Below are 14,368 nucleotides of genomic sequence, written 5' to 3'. Positions count from 1 at the left end.
ATTAAGTGCCCTCAATTTAATGTCGTCGAGGAATTATTAAAATCAGAAAGGGATTATTATTTCTTAAATTTCTGATAAAATTCATTTCCCTCTTTGCACGACGCTCGAGACGACTTCAAAGACAAATCACCAGAAATCTATTCATTTATTCGTTGATCATTTCTATCGTTATTATTATATCAAAGGAATATATGCCAAATAAAATGAACGAATTAATACGTTGACAGTTTCATTATCTTTTAAAATAAACTGTACACATGTTGCTAGTATTCTTCAAGAGAGAGTCAGAGTTCGTCAGCCATATCACATCGAATTGAACAAATCAAATTGCAAAACGTTCATACAGTTGAAAGCATTCAAACGCATCAACTACAGAGATCATTAAATAACAGCTTCGATCCGTTTGAGAAGCGAAGATAAGGCGTCGTTCCCACAATCGACAAGCGAGAAACGTTGCAGACGAATTCGAGGCTCGTATCGAGTAATATGACGAAATTGCTGCTCGTTGCAATCGTTAAGCCGGATTCGAGCAACGACTGTAATTTATTTCGCTGTCTAATAAATGTCGGAGAAATTTCCGATAACTCGGTCGACGACGATTGCACCGGTCCAGAAGAATCACACCTATTCTATCCGGATGGACACGTCCAGCATTTTTTCCGATGTCGTCACACTGAAATCGTCTTTCCTGCCGATGATATAACGTTATCCGATCCCTTAATGCCTTAATGTCCCTTGAGTAATCGCCTTTCCGCTGCTCCATTTGATATCTCGCGGTAGCCAACTCGTTTGAATAGATTGAATGTTAATTTTAAAGATTTAAGAAGCTTCGTTATTGAGACGTCAGCTTGAAGCGTAGAAAATGGAACACAGAATTCATTATAGGCAATTCGTTAGTCAGTATTATAGCTATATTCTGAGATATATCATCAACGTATTTCTATATTTCCACGCATGTAATGATATTTTTATATTATAACAATAGTATTCTTCGCATTACGTTACGATACATTGTTGTAGCAACATCCACTGATAAGAAATATTAATATTCATCTTTAACAATAGAATTATCAAATTGTCAAATATTTGGATGAGAAATTCCGGTTCAACTCTGAATTCGAAAAGTCCGTTCAAAATCTAAATCTGATTTAGAAACTCATCTAGACACGTGCAGCACGTCATATGCATTTACATACGGCATTTAATTTTGCGCAATTAAATTGGATTATCGCAGCATCGAACGTATGGCCATATTATCGAAGTTTCAAACGAGACAGTCATTCTTAATGCTGTTGTCAATTCCCTAACGTGATTATTCAGTTTTATTATTCAGTTTCATTATTCATCTAATCCGTTGCATAAACGGCAGTGTACGTTATTTTTAGCTGTTGACATTCGAGTCGGATTTCGTAACATGGCAAAAGAGGGATGATGTGAAATCCAAACTTAACCCTAATCCACGTCTTTACCGAAGATTTGGAAAATACCCTCCTACAGTATGGAGACACTTAGTATGTAGATTCCGTGTGGCTGAATGCTTGAATACCGAAGCTGTTCGGTGTTGATATACCATTCTCGATGTACATATTGTACATGGACAGGTAGGTAGTCAGAGACCTGGACAAACATGTATCTGCATGTGATATTTGATGCGTACATGTGTCTTCGGTATGTAGGTACTCGTAGTCTTGGCATTTAGGTATTCGAACACGCGCGTATCTTGGAATCCAGGTGCAAGGAATATTGACGAATATTGTGAGGTTCCCCTTGGAATGTCCAGGTGTTCGGGAATTTAGATATCGCGGAAACTATCGAATTTTGAAATTTTTCAGGAATTCGGGTCCATGGGTCGACACCCAACGATCTAGATACATCGTATTTCTTAGTGTGTGTTTGGGCATTCGGAAATTCAGGTACCTGGAAATTGTAATTAGCTGATATTACGTCTATCTAGTATTATTCATGGCTGTTAAAATTTTCATTTTCGTCGTTGAAAAATTCATGCAATATCTCTACAGTCACAGTCTGATATCTTCCATCATTGGAATATTTCATTCATAGGAAACACGAGTACATAAAATATTCGTCATCTATTAATAAAACTTCAATTCTGGAGTCTGGACATCTTCAGGACCTCGTAAATGTCAGAAATAATTCTCTCTCTAGTTTTTTAAATTGGATATTATGACACAACCATTTAAAGATCAATTAAGCTAACGATTAATTCAAACGCATAAATCTTCTGTTGTATGTGCGTTTAAGGAAGATACATATTAAAATAATTCTCTCGAAATTTCCTCGAACACTTGATAAATTATTCGCGAAAGACGTCTGAATCTTGAATCTCGTGGATATGGGACGCGTCCTCTGCTTATCGTGCACTTTCCGTAGCCGTATTGCGCTTATAATTGCGCGTTCATTTTCGTCCAAGGATTAAGCGGCTCAGACAATAAGCGGTTTAGGTATCTCGCTATGATGCGCGTTCTATCCGGATCCCCCTTGTGTCTCCACCCTCTGTCCCTTTTTCTCCTCCACCCCCTGTCGACTCGTCCGCTATTGATTCCAGGTTTATTCTTGGCGTGCCGGTCGCTTTGCTGGCGTCAAAACATCGGAAGCAAGGGTACCGTGTCGAGACTCTGACGCTTAACGCTCCTGGGTCGTTTAGTGTCTCGGGAGTATCGTTTTGGGGTGCAACAATTAGCCTATTTGTAATTTCACGCGCAGAGTCGAAGCTTTTTTATGCGAGATATGGTAGGTTTAAATCGATGAAAGGCTTCTAAGTTACGAAAAGCGTGTATTGTTTCGTAATTTTTGGTTCGATGAATTTGGTAATTGCTGACTCGATGTTTGATCCGACTTTGGAAAGACAAATTTAACAAAGCCAGGGTTGTAGTTTGCAACAAAGGAATGGCTTGTATTGTAATTTAAGAAACATTTGGTAACCAGATGTACAGAGTTTGAGAAGTTAGTGTATTTGAATTCTATTTCATCCCTTAAATCGATACTAACCAGAGAAGAAATTCACCTCTGTAAATTTATCTAATTTCTAAGATCACAAAATATTACAATTCTATGTGGTGGAGAACAATAGTCTGCTTTATAATATTCTTTCATAAACGAAAGGATTTGTTGTCGCTGTTAACTGGTTTATGAAATATCGTTAACGATATGAGTTCGATCATAGAAAAATCCGAAATGAGCGAAAATTTAACGTCGATTCGTTTTCATCCCTTCGTAAACAGCGTATCCGTTTTGCCACGTTATTGACCACGATCAACATCATCGTACTTTCCTCGTCCTTCCATTGCTGCCATCTTCGCTGGTCTGCGAATCAGCAAACGGGTGAATTTGCATGTGCCGTTTGCCGGACGATAGTCGGACGAGCAACGTCCTCGCGAGCTGAATAAATTTCTCTTTCCGCGTAAGCTGGTCGTTTCGCGACCCAAACGGCATTAATAAATTAGCATTACAAGCACGCGCTGAATTTCCATTTAACGAGCCGTTTAATGGGACCGGTGACTTGTAAGTTACACCCTGTTTCAGCAATTAAATCTGGCCACGATAAAGCCTTGATCCGCGAGGGTACATTGAAACCAACAGGATACATGAGACGTTTGGACGAGATCGTTACGCTTTTTCATTTTATTGCTAATTAGAGATGTGACTGGCAATCATTTTTAACATTTTCCTTTTTGTCCCGCGTCCCTGTTAGACGAACGATGCCGGCTAATTAATGCTTTTTGCCTCGACGCTTTCAACCAGGTCCTCTGGTAATTGAATATTTAAAACAGCGAATGCTTGGCAAACTATTAGCATTATCTAGGTAGAACGATAATTGTGCTATTGCCGGCATGTATCGGCTCGAATGAAACGCGACGAGTATTTGAAAATGTGCAATTTCCTTTTTCTTTTTATCGAATTATACTCGAGACTTGTACATACAAGTTCTATCTACCTTTTCACATGTTAATAGCGTCAGAATTACACAACATAGTAGACTTAGCAACAATCGAAGTGGTGAATAATAATCGGCGCAAACACTGAATAATTGAACTGTTCAGATCGCTGCCAGACGAGTAACCAGAAAATTACTGTCGTCGAGAATTCGTTAAATTCGCGTAATATTAGTTAGGAAAATCTTTTTAAATTCAGCGAACGCTCATTTTCCGTAATTATTCGACTCGTAGGTTATTTAATTCGCGTGCCGTAAGTGTCGTGAGAGTCGGGATACGAACGAGATTTCAGCGCGTGAATAGCGCGGCTACGGATGTGGAACGGTTTCATTATGTCAGGAACAAGCAGCACCGTGAAGAGAGCGAGCTACGTTTCAACGTTACGCTACGCCGCGATACTTCGTATGTTAGATCACTCCTAGTGTGAAACCGACGGAATACGAAACGATATTTAGAACTTCTCAACTTGATATCTCAGCGGTTTTGCAGCCTCGCAGAGTTAACAGTTTAGCTGTTATTGTACTGCTGGATAACACGGAGACTTTAATGTTTAGACTTTAGGTTCAGGGATTTTGAAGTTATGCACATGGATATCGAGTACCTGGGAATAATTATTTATATAGGATTAATTATTTAGAAATGGGGTAGTTCGATGCTCTGAAAATCTAACAACATAGCCAATTAGAAGCATGAATTCTGAACTAGATAGGCATCTAAATTTTGTAGCTGCTATCACTGATTAGACATGAAAAGAAGCAAAACAACTAAGCATTACGACAAAGTTCTTGATCGTTCGTGTTCCTTTGTCATTACTCATTGACTGTGAACAGTTTCACGAGGAAACGAACGTTAAAAAAAAAGGCGTGTCTTCACGCTAGCTATTAAACGCTAGGTAACATTTTGCTGTATTTTGCTTGTATTTACCTCGTCAATGGAAACGCGACGTACATAGAAACATTACATTATCTCTCGTCTATGCGACGCAATTAAAAGTAATCTTGAGACTAGCATAATGTCTCAACACTGACCAAACAGCTTATTCAAGCCCTATCGGAAAGATCTCTAGATCTTTAAACGAAATTGCATGAAAACAAGCTTTCTTTCCGTAAGAAAATACAATGAATACGAATTCACAACGTTCGTCGATGCTATTACGTCACCGTACTTTGGTATCATGGCTGCTATTGCGTCACTATAGCGTCAGCGATACGTCAATACCGTGCCCATGTGTGTTCGCTCGTTTTCCATGACGATGCATCGAATTGGAAAGCGCCTTAACGTTAACCAGTCCCATCTACGTTCATCTCCTACACTGCCCGACTTGACCAACCTCGATCGGTCACTGACTTTCCTGCTTTATCCACGCCGCTGCCGGTAATTCATCCCTGCACGCACCAGCAAAAAATCAATAAGTTTTGTCATTTTCTATTGTAGCAAAATCTATGGAAAATATCTCTTAATTTTTATTATACGAATGTGAAATCTGTGAAAGAACTAGAAATGTGTAGAATTCCAGAAGTTTGGAAGTTATGTTTCATATAGGAGTCTAGAATTTTAACGGTCTAAAATTCTAGAGCTACAAAACATTTTAACTGGAGAATTTTAAGAAATTTGTACAAAATAAACTTTAGAGTCTTTAATGTTTAATTCCTGCAGGTTTAGCTTTCACACTGCATAATTAATTTCTTCGGAATAAATTTCTTGTAGAATAAAAGAATTGATTAATTCTTAACTCAAAGAATAGAAGAATTGATTAATTTTCAACCCCTTTTGTGTTTATAATAGTATTACCGTTATATATATATCGTTGTCGATCGTCACAATGGAAGAGAATAAATTCGACGAACACGTGGATTAAAATCGAATCCCAAGGTAGATGATCAAATATCGAACGTCGAAAGGTAAAGACTCAGTTAATTCCGGACAACGTTATTTCAGGTAATTTCATAGACCAACGAGCCTAAATAATGAAATCCTCTTTCAAATTTCAAAAAAAAAAGGCCTAAGCATCCCTTCGTGGATCGTAAATTTCACCACTAGAACAACGCGTGTCAATTTTTTACCTGATTAGACGTGTATTTATAACAGATCATAATTAATACTTAAAACGTTTACAGAAAAATAAGGAAAGCTAACATGCTCATTATAATATTTAGTAGGTGAAATAAATATTTATTGAGTCACATAAAAATTGACAGCTCGCTCGTAGAAAGTTAATCTCTAAATAATCAACTGGCAAATTCTATAGAAAGTCAAGTACTTTCCTACAAACCCGAAATTTCCACACAAGAACACTGTTCCAACTTTTTACCTAATTACACGTCTGCAAATCGCAGTCGAGGTTCGAACATCGACTAACCCTAGTCAGGGCTTTTCCTGTTTCTCCTCGTTTCGCACGCAATAACCACAAGACCCAACGAACTCCAACGCTACGGTCTACTGCCCCCGAAGGGGAAACGCTCACTGAATGGCCCCTTGTGTTATATCGTAGCTAGTTTGGATCCGACCCTTCGCAAAAAGCCGGACAACGAAGAAGAACAGACAGACCTGTTGTTAAGAACATGGCGATTTTTCTCTCGTGGAACGACGAATTCCCGCGAAACTGACCACACGCGGAGAAAAAAACAACGAATTCCTGTGCCATACTGATAACGTTCAATGGACCTTCTTCTTTGAACGAAGAAAAATCGCCCCTCTTCCGAATCTTATGGCTCGGCTTCTAAATGACGATAAAAAAAGTGCTCGTTAATGATCGTTCCAGACACGATGCTCGCTATAAAAAAAGTTCCTTCCTTATTGTAACTGCAAATGGTACAATTAAATTCAAGGACGGTCGTTTATGAAAATTGAGCAGTAAGATGTCGGTGGTGTTAGTTTGGTTCGCGTGAGAGATTCAATGGAGAGGTTGAAACGAGAATAAAGTATTCCAACGAGGAAGCGTATAAATAAATTAAGTCGAAGGTCATTTTTTGCTCGTCTCCTTTGTTCATTAATACATGCTGATGGTATTAAAATATGGCTACGTTATTTTTGGAATTGCGCGTCTTGTTTAGCAAAATCCTCTTGCTCGATCGAAGCAATATCGTTAATGAGACTTTACAAGACATAAATCGTAATGTAATCGCATCGACGCAATATACGCGCCAATAACAGCAAATGTATTAATCGATTGATCGTATTAAGAACGAGGAGAGAATTAAGACGATTGTTGGAGGTTAATCCATTCTTACGAACACGTCTTTTAACCGGTTCTTCTCAGGTTTCTGTTCTTCCCGTGTCCCCTCTACCTCGCCAAAGAATCTCGATCCATCGTTTCTATCTCTTTAGAAAATTGTAATGAGTTACAAATTACATACAGGTTACGTACATTTCCTTTTCAGAATTTGATAACTTTACGCTAAATGGAATAATCGAATAGTTCAGAGTGTGTGAAAGTCCATTTGTTTCACCGCTGAATTTATTAACGTTATGCAACGATATGTGTTACGGCTAGCAAATTGTAACTCGTCGCTTGTAAGATATCACCGATGATATTAAAGTCGAATCGCGCGTTTAACTTTCTTTTTCTTCGCGTAATTTTTTGGATCGTTGCGCGTCGCTGGTCGATTCTTCGTTGCGGAAAACTTGTCAGAAGTTAGCACAAAGCGTTCTACATCGTAGGAAATTAATTTCTGGCTCGACGCGTAGCCTCTTTCGTGGAAATGGAATTCCGTTCGTCTTGCACGTGGCATCCGGAGACTTTGATGGATTCTGCCACGTATCGGCGGCTTGTTTATCGATGCCAGAAGAAATAAATTGGCTGGCTAAGTTCGAAGAGAAGTTTCAGCTTCTCGGAAGAGGAGCGTTGGCCTTGTACGGTTGATTCGATTTAATCGGCTCGCACAGCTGCTGACCGAAGTTTACGAAAACTTCGCGAACCGCATGGCGTCCCCGACTTTCACGCACCTCCCTCTCTTCAGTTTCTTCGGTTCTCGTACTTTCTTTACGTTAATAAAAATTACGTTAATAAAATACACGGTTAACCGAAAAGTTGCAACATATCTTCATAGAATATTCTCTTTCGTGCTACTTTATTTTCTCCGTTCTCTTCATTTTCTTATAGACCTGTAGGTAATTGTTAGATAGAAAACGTACATATGTGTGTACATATACTATAGGAACATATATGTTCTCTATAATACACTGAATTATATTACCCATGCCATAAGTGTGCTACAAAGAAAGGGTTAACCAGCATGTCAAAGAAGATGGATGAGAGTGGGCAAACTCGTTACATGTACATTATAAGCAAAGGTCCTTTTATCATCGTAATTATCATCAAAATGTACTACATACAATTATACATAAAGTATTACGTATAATTGTAGTATATTACAATTATATGTAAAGTATTCTACGATATGTTCTTCAGACGCTATGACCAGAAAAATGTGCAAAATACTTAATATACAATAAATAAAATACAAAATAAATAATTAAAAAAAGAAAACGGATGCTACAAAAATGTAGTGAATACACGTTACGCAAAAATGTACAAAGTATGCATAAATACTTCTTAGAATTAGGTTTCTCATATTTGTACAAATTCACAAACATAGATACAAACGTCGATGAAGAAACTAGGAGAAAAATTGTCTTTAATCGTCGGTTTAATTTCAGCCATATGAATTTACATAAAAATTCGTCGTTTAATTACCAAAATCACGAATAACCAATCTTACCCTGTGAGATTCTCAAAAATATCCAGCAAAACGTATTTTCACAGCCTCGTATTTTCAGCATCGATCTCTAAATAACAAACGACCAGTCGTACGATCCCCTGGCTAGCAAAATGGATCTGCCAGAAAAATGGTTTCGCAAGGGTGAACAAATTGTAGTTTGGAGCACCGCGTGTTTCCAAATAATCTCGAAAGATGAGCACCGCACGAAACGTCCGTGAGCTGTCTCTTTGGAGTTATGTCGGCGGCGCTCATTTTCCATCCTGCCCTCGCAAGAAATCGGTTCCATTTTGCGGCAGGGGTTGCAGGCCTTGGACGCCGTGCGCATTCGTAACAGTATTCTTTAAGCGGAAGACGTTAGTCTTCGTTGAGAAGAATTGTCTTACGGTGACGCGACGATCGCATGCAAATGCGGGATTATGTAATTGCGAAGAAGCGCGAAGAAAAGAGGATTACCGCGAGGATTGAACACGGCAACCTGGAAATGGAACCGAGATGGTTTTAACGTGTATTAGGAATTCGTAGAAAGGAGACGTGCAGGATTCTCTTGACGAACAGGGATTTTTAGATAATACTTTTCACCATGCTGACTCGTATAGCGTGTAATTTGAATTATTCCAATACATTGTTCAAACAATTATCGTGCTTTTGTTTTCGTATGTTGCGACAAAATGATTTTTCTGTTGATAAAAATGTTATAATTTTAAGAGTCCTTTGGATAATTGGATTTTGTACGTAGAAGAAAATTAACGAACCAATTTTCTAAATCTGGTAGCTTGCAACGTTTCTGACATTTCTATCGAAAAAGATTCTTATTTAGTAAAGCAATATGTACGTTAATCCAGAACTAATTTAACCGAAATACATAGCCTATGGTCGCGTAACAAGCGATAATAGAGTATAAACACGATTTGTACACGGGTCTCCATTAATCTCTGTCCATAAACCCAATCGTTTTGCACAGGATTCAATTTATTCGTTGATATTATAATTAATCCCGGTATACGTTTCATCTATACCATAATAATACTAAAAACAGGATTATTAAGAGGTTGATGAATGAAACGATGGAAAAAGTAACGAGCAACTTTCTTCTTATATTTTTTTTTTTTTTTTTTTGCCTTTCTCGACATTTTCATCGAATCCTAAGGTAAAGAGGGAAAAAACGAGAGGGTTGTAGCATGCTGTTAATCGACGCGCGTGCAACACGCGAAATGATTTGTGGTTTGTCCGCGGCGTCTACTTCTAATAGCCTGTATCGAGCGTATTTATTGTCGTCGTGACGTGAAAAATTCATACGGGCACAAATCATCGTCTCGTTCTCAAGTCGCATTTAAAATTCTAAAGTCCGAGTTGTTGTTGCACGACTCTATCGGGATTCCACCAATGGAGTAATGTTTATTCGAGTTTCTTATTTACGTAAGGCGTGCCAGTTCGATCCATCGATCCTCTAAAATATACATAAGCGCGATAAAACGTTAGGATAAACGGGAAGGAAATATGGCGAAAACAGTTTCGATGTTGCGTATTTGCTCTTGGAATGAAAGGATTAGTCCGCGATGCAGCGTAGTCCTTTTGCTCGCTGAATGGTATTATCTAAACGGCCGCGGTGAACCGCGACACTCTGGTGGAGATGTGCCAAAATATTTGCTATTTATAAGTGCGGTAGAATATCTAGTATTCTAAGAATCTTCATTAGTAGGAATTTCTAAGAGGTATAACTTGGTGCTTAAGAGTTGCGATATGTATTTGAGAATTTTCGCGCTCAAGCAGTATGTTTGAGAACTAAGAATTCTGCTACTTAGATATTCTGCTATGTAGCAATGTTTGTGTCAAAGAACTTTGTTGCTCGAGTACTCTGCTACCTACGATATAAGCTTAATATATGTAATAAAGTAAATGCTTAGGGTAAGTCAGGCGATCGATTCTGGAAAATCGAGTTTATTTTGGGAATAATTAAATTAAACGCAATAAAAGTTAATAACAAATCTACTACAAATTTTACCTGGAAAATGGAGAATCGATTTTCTAAGTGCTAAATTACAGTTCTTCTCTTGCGATCTATTCGATTCAGCAAATCACTGCCGGTAAAACAAAGCAAAAGTAAAGATATCGGTTGGCGGGTAGTTTGAATTCTATAGAATTTACATGTATATTTTCTAAATTATTTTCTAAATATTTTCATATTTAAACGTCTTTACGTATTACAGATAATTTAGAAATTCCAATAGCGAGATATTTTGCCATTCAGGCATAATACCTAAGCCTCGCTATCTACATAAATATTCCATTACCTAGAGGAATTGAATGATTTTTCCAAAATCGCTATTCGATACTTGATACTGACCAAACGAAAGGAATACATGGCATAATTAATTTTATTTTTATTTGCAGCACATGGTGCAGACAGGCATGGCTGCGCCCTACGGTGGGGGTGTCTTCCCCCCGCCGGTAAATGGCGTAGCGGGTGTCGTTGGGGCGGCTGGTGCGGCCGGTGAGGTGAAACCACCGCCCCCGGTGCCAGTGAAAGAAGACAACAGTGGCGCACCCCAACAGCCACCACCCAGCGGTCCTCAAGTTCCACCACCGGCTGGTGCCCCACATCCTACCGCCCCCGGTGCCCCAACCGCGGCCAGCTTCAGTCCGCCTCCACCACCGAACGGCGTCGATCAACAGGCTATTGTATGTCATACTTCCGTTCCATTATTTGCTACTTTTATTTGCTTTAGTTTTCCTTCGTCGTGATTGGTCGGTACCGTTTGATAGTAAATAATTAGTTGATTACCGATTAATCGATTAGTCTCTTTCCTCGCGTCGATATCATAAATATGCGAGCGATAGAATATACAAAATCCACGATTGAATGTAAGCAGATAATTCGTCATTTTAATTCGTACGATCAAGGGCAAGGAAAAGAGCATTCGCTCCATTTCTTTAACGGAAACTTTAATATTTACACAGCCGCGTTTACGAATAATAATGAGATAGAAGGGCAACATAGTTTTACGATTAAGCTATTCTAAGAATTCTACATTCTGAAAAAAACTTCAGAAAAAAATTTACCGCCTACCTGAAACCAACATGCAACGGATAAAACATAGTTTCGTTGCAAAATCTTAACGAGCATATCGCACGTGTTCGTACAATTTCCGCGTGGGAAACCGTGGCCAAGATCTTCGTGATATTCAACACGAAAAGAATCCTCGGATTCACCAAGCCGTTTCATGTACCGCTCGTTGACATTCTCGCTACACTTCACAAGTAGGGGAAACGCTGTCTTCCGGCGGATGTAGCAGCGGAACGCGACCCTGTGAAACCGAGGTCACACGCCACGTCGGTCAGTCAGTCGAACCACCACACCGAAACCGCATTTGGTTCTCTGTTCAGTCGCTTTCGGATCTCCATTCGGAACTGCTCGTCCTTGCTTCGCCGCCTTTGCGGTCTCCGACAAAAGTTGCCACAACCGGTGCCTGATTTCCTTAGCTGACGTTACGTCACGTACATGATCCCTCGATGATTCTACGCACGTACGAGTCGAGAAACAAAGGGAGATAAGTGTAGGGAGAGTTCGATCGAACCAGCGGGGAAATATTCGTCTGGCGAAAGTTCTGGAGATCTGAACAGTTCCCCTTGGAATTAAGGACTGAGAAGGATCGGAGATCTCGAACAAGTAGAATTTGATTTGGATTAACTTTCAAGATACTCTCTCAATTTTGTATATTTCTGTAATCACGTTCGTTTATTCGTTCGACGTATAAATGCCGCGACTAATAACAGACAGCTGTATACTATAGACTCTAGAAGTGTACAAGGAGTACATATTAGCTAAAGAGGCAAAAATCTACACAGATTTCTATTAATATTAGCGACACGATTATCGTCATCTTGCACATCATCATCTTGATTAATAGAAGGTTATTCCTCGTGTAATGTAGAATTTAAAACAGCTAAAGAAACATGTTCTCGTCTAAAACCTACAGGCGACTAAGTTAAAGATCACACGCGACGTCTAATACGATTTTATTTACCACGATGCAGTCTACTGTAAAACATTGTACGATAACAACTTTACTGAACCATACGAACGTGCAAATTAAGGATCACGTGTGACTGGAATCACCGCCAGTTTTAACCAGTCGATTTACATCAACTGACTCGTATCGAAGAAACGATATGTTTCCTCGACAGAAGCCAGACTAACCATTGCTTTCCGCGTGGTTTAACAGCTTGATCAAACAAATATCCTGTAGTTGTTTCCCCCTACGTCGTTGCGTTCCAGCGAAGTTGAAACATCCCTCGGCTCGCCGTGCAAACGCTCGAAATTTGTTTAAGCGCGCGATAACTCGCCGTTGGATGGCGTGACGCGCGTAGTCGCGGTAATTAGCGCGACTCATAAAGCGGCCTAATTAGCCGCGCTAATTAAAGTAATTCCGTTCGTTAATTCGATTTACTAGACGGCTGGGTGGATTCTGGACTGGCCAAGAGAATGAGAGAGCCAGAGACTCTGGTAATCCTGTGTGGTGCCACGTTAGTCGACACGCTCGACAACAGCTTTTAATTAAAGGGCTCCGTGGAACTGTAGTGTTCCCTCCCTCCTATTTGCTCGCCCTTACCAATTCTCCAAATCTCCTCGCCTGTTCAGTTTAAAGCGCGGTGCAGCTTTCGCTCGCAGACTGGAAAAATGGGCGATTTGAGCGAAAGGCTGAAGGAAGGAAACGTAGGACGAAATGAAACGAGAAGTCTGTTACGAGTTGCGCTGTTAGAAACTAGATAACAATTTGTAATTCCGGACAGGAATTGTAATATAAGCGACAATGTTTCTAATTTGAAAAAATCGCAGATAAATTTAGTTTCTGAACGCTGTAGGTACTTGCTCATGTTTGGAAGCCGGTTCAGTTTAGGCTACGGTGGAGACTCGGGTTGTAGGGTGGAAAAATGATAGGATTAGAATGAAAGATTCGAGGCGAAGAAAAGGGAAAATGAACACGAGGTGTGAGATGAAGTGGATTGAGAATTCGAAGTCAGTTTCTCTGACAGAATAGAGTTAGAAGGTATAGTATACTTGCAAAAGTTAAACAGAAAAAGATGCAGGAGGAAATTTGTCATCGAATGATCAAATTAGTCTTACTCGTAAATCTCCACTAACAGACTCCGAAGAGAACACGCTCTTCTTTATTTCTCCATCCATCCCTCCTTTCTTTCTATTATCAGATCCTTGTGGAAGAGTTTTTCAATGAAATTCTTACTTCTTAATCAGCCAAATTCCATCGAACATTCTTCCTCCAATCAGTCTATCGATTGCCACTAAAATCCTCCATTTTCCAATTTTAACTTGCAAGTTCCACTTTGTACGCACGTCTATAGTAACTGGATCGTTTTACACATACACGCGCATACAGACGCGAACCATCGAGAATCGAAAGACAACGATCGTAGGAGCTGACTGTAAATTATCGTGATTCGAGCGTAAGATTCAGGACGTACGATTCTAAGGACAGTTTGTCGAATAGTCGTATCTAATTAACCCAGGCGAACGAAGTGCACGCGGAGCATTTCGGACATGGTTGAGCCAAGCGTGAAGAGTTTCGAACAATGTCGTGGTTCCGGACGACGTGGTCGCTTTGTTCGTCGCTCGTCTGTTCAATTATCCGGTGCCGGTTAGTCAGCGACTCGTAAAGCCGCATTTCGTTCTGACCA

General features: G+C 39.6%; 1 protein-coding gene across 5 annotated transcripts in view; it reads left to right on the top strand.

Annotated features, from left to right (window-relative positions):
* LOC126864517 (RNA binding protein fox-1 homolog 2-like) overlaps positions 1-14,368 on the top strand; it is a 350,319-nt gene that overhangs the window by 232,982 nt on the left and 102,969 nt on the right. For 3 of the 5 annotated variants that reach the window (XM_050615950.1, XM_050615952.1, XM_050615951.1), the window contains one exon: positions 11,066-11,353. In XM_050615950.1, the coding sequence (XP_050471907.1) occupies positions 11,066-11,353 (288 nt within the window). Of the gene's footprint in view, positions 1-11,065; positions 11,354-14,368 lie in introns of those variants that run through there. The other 2 variants (XM_050615947.1, XM_050615941.1) reach the window with 1 other exon arrangement.

This window comes from Bombus huntii, chromosome 4, assembly GCF_024542735.1.
Source record: "Bombus huntii isolate Logan2020A chromosome 4, iyBomHunt1.1, whole genome shotgun sequence".
NCBI classification, from domain to species: domain Eukaryota; kingdom Metazoa; phylum Arthropoda; class Insecta; order Hymenoptera; family Apidae; genus Bombus; species Bombus huntii.
Note: the sequence above shows the minus strand (reverse complement) of the source record. Positions and strands in the feature narration are given on the sequence as shown.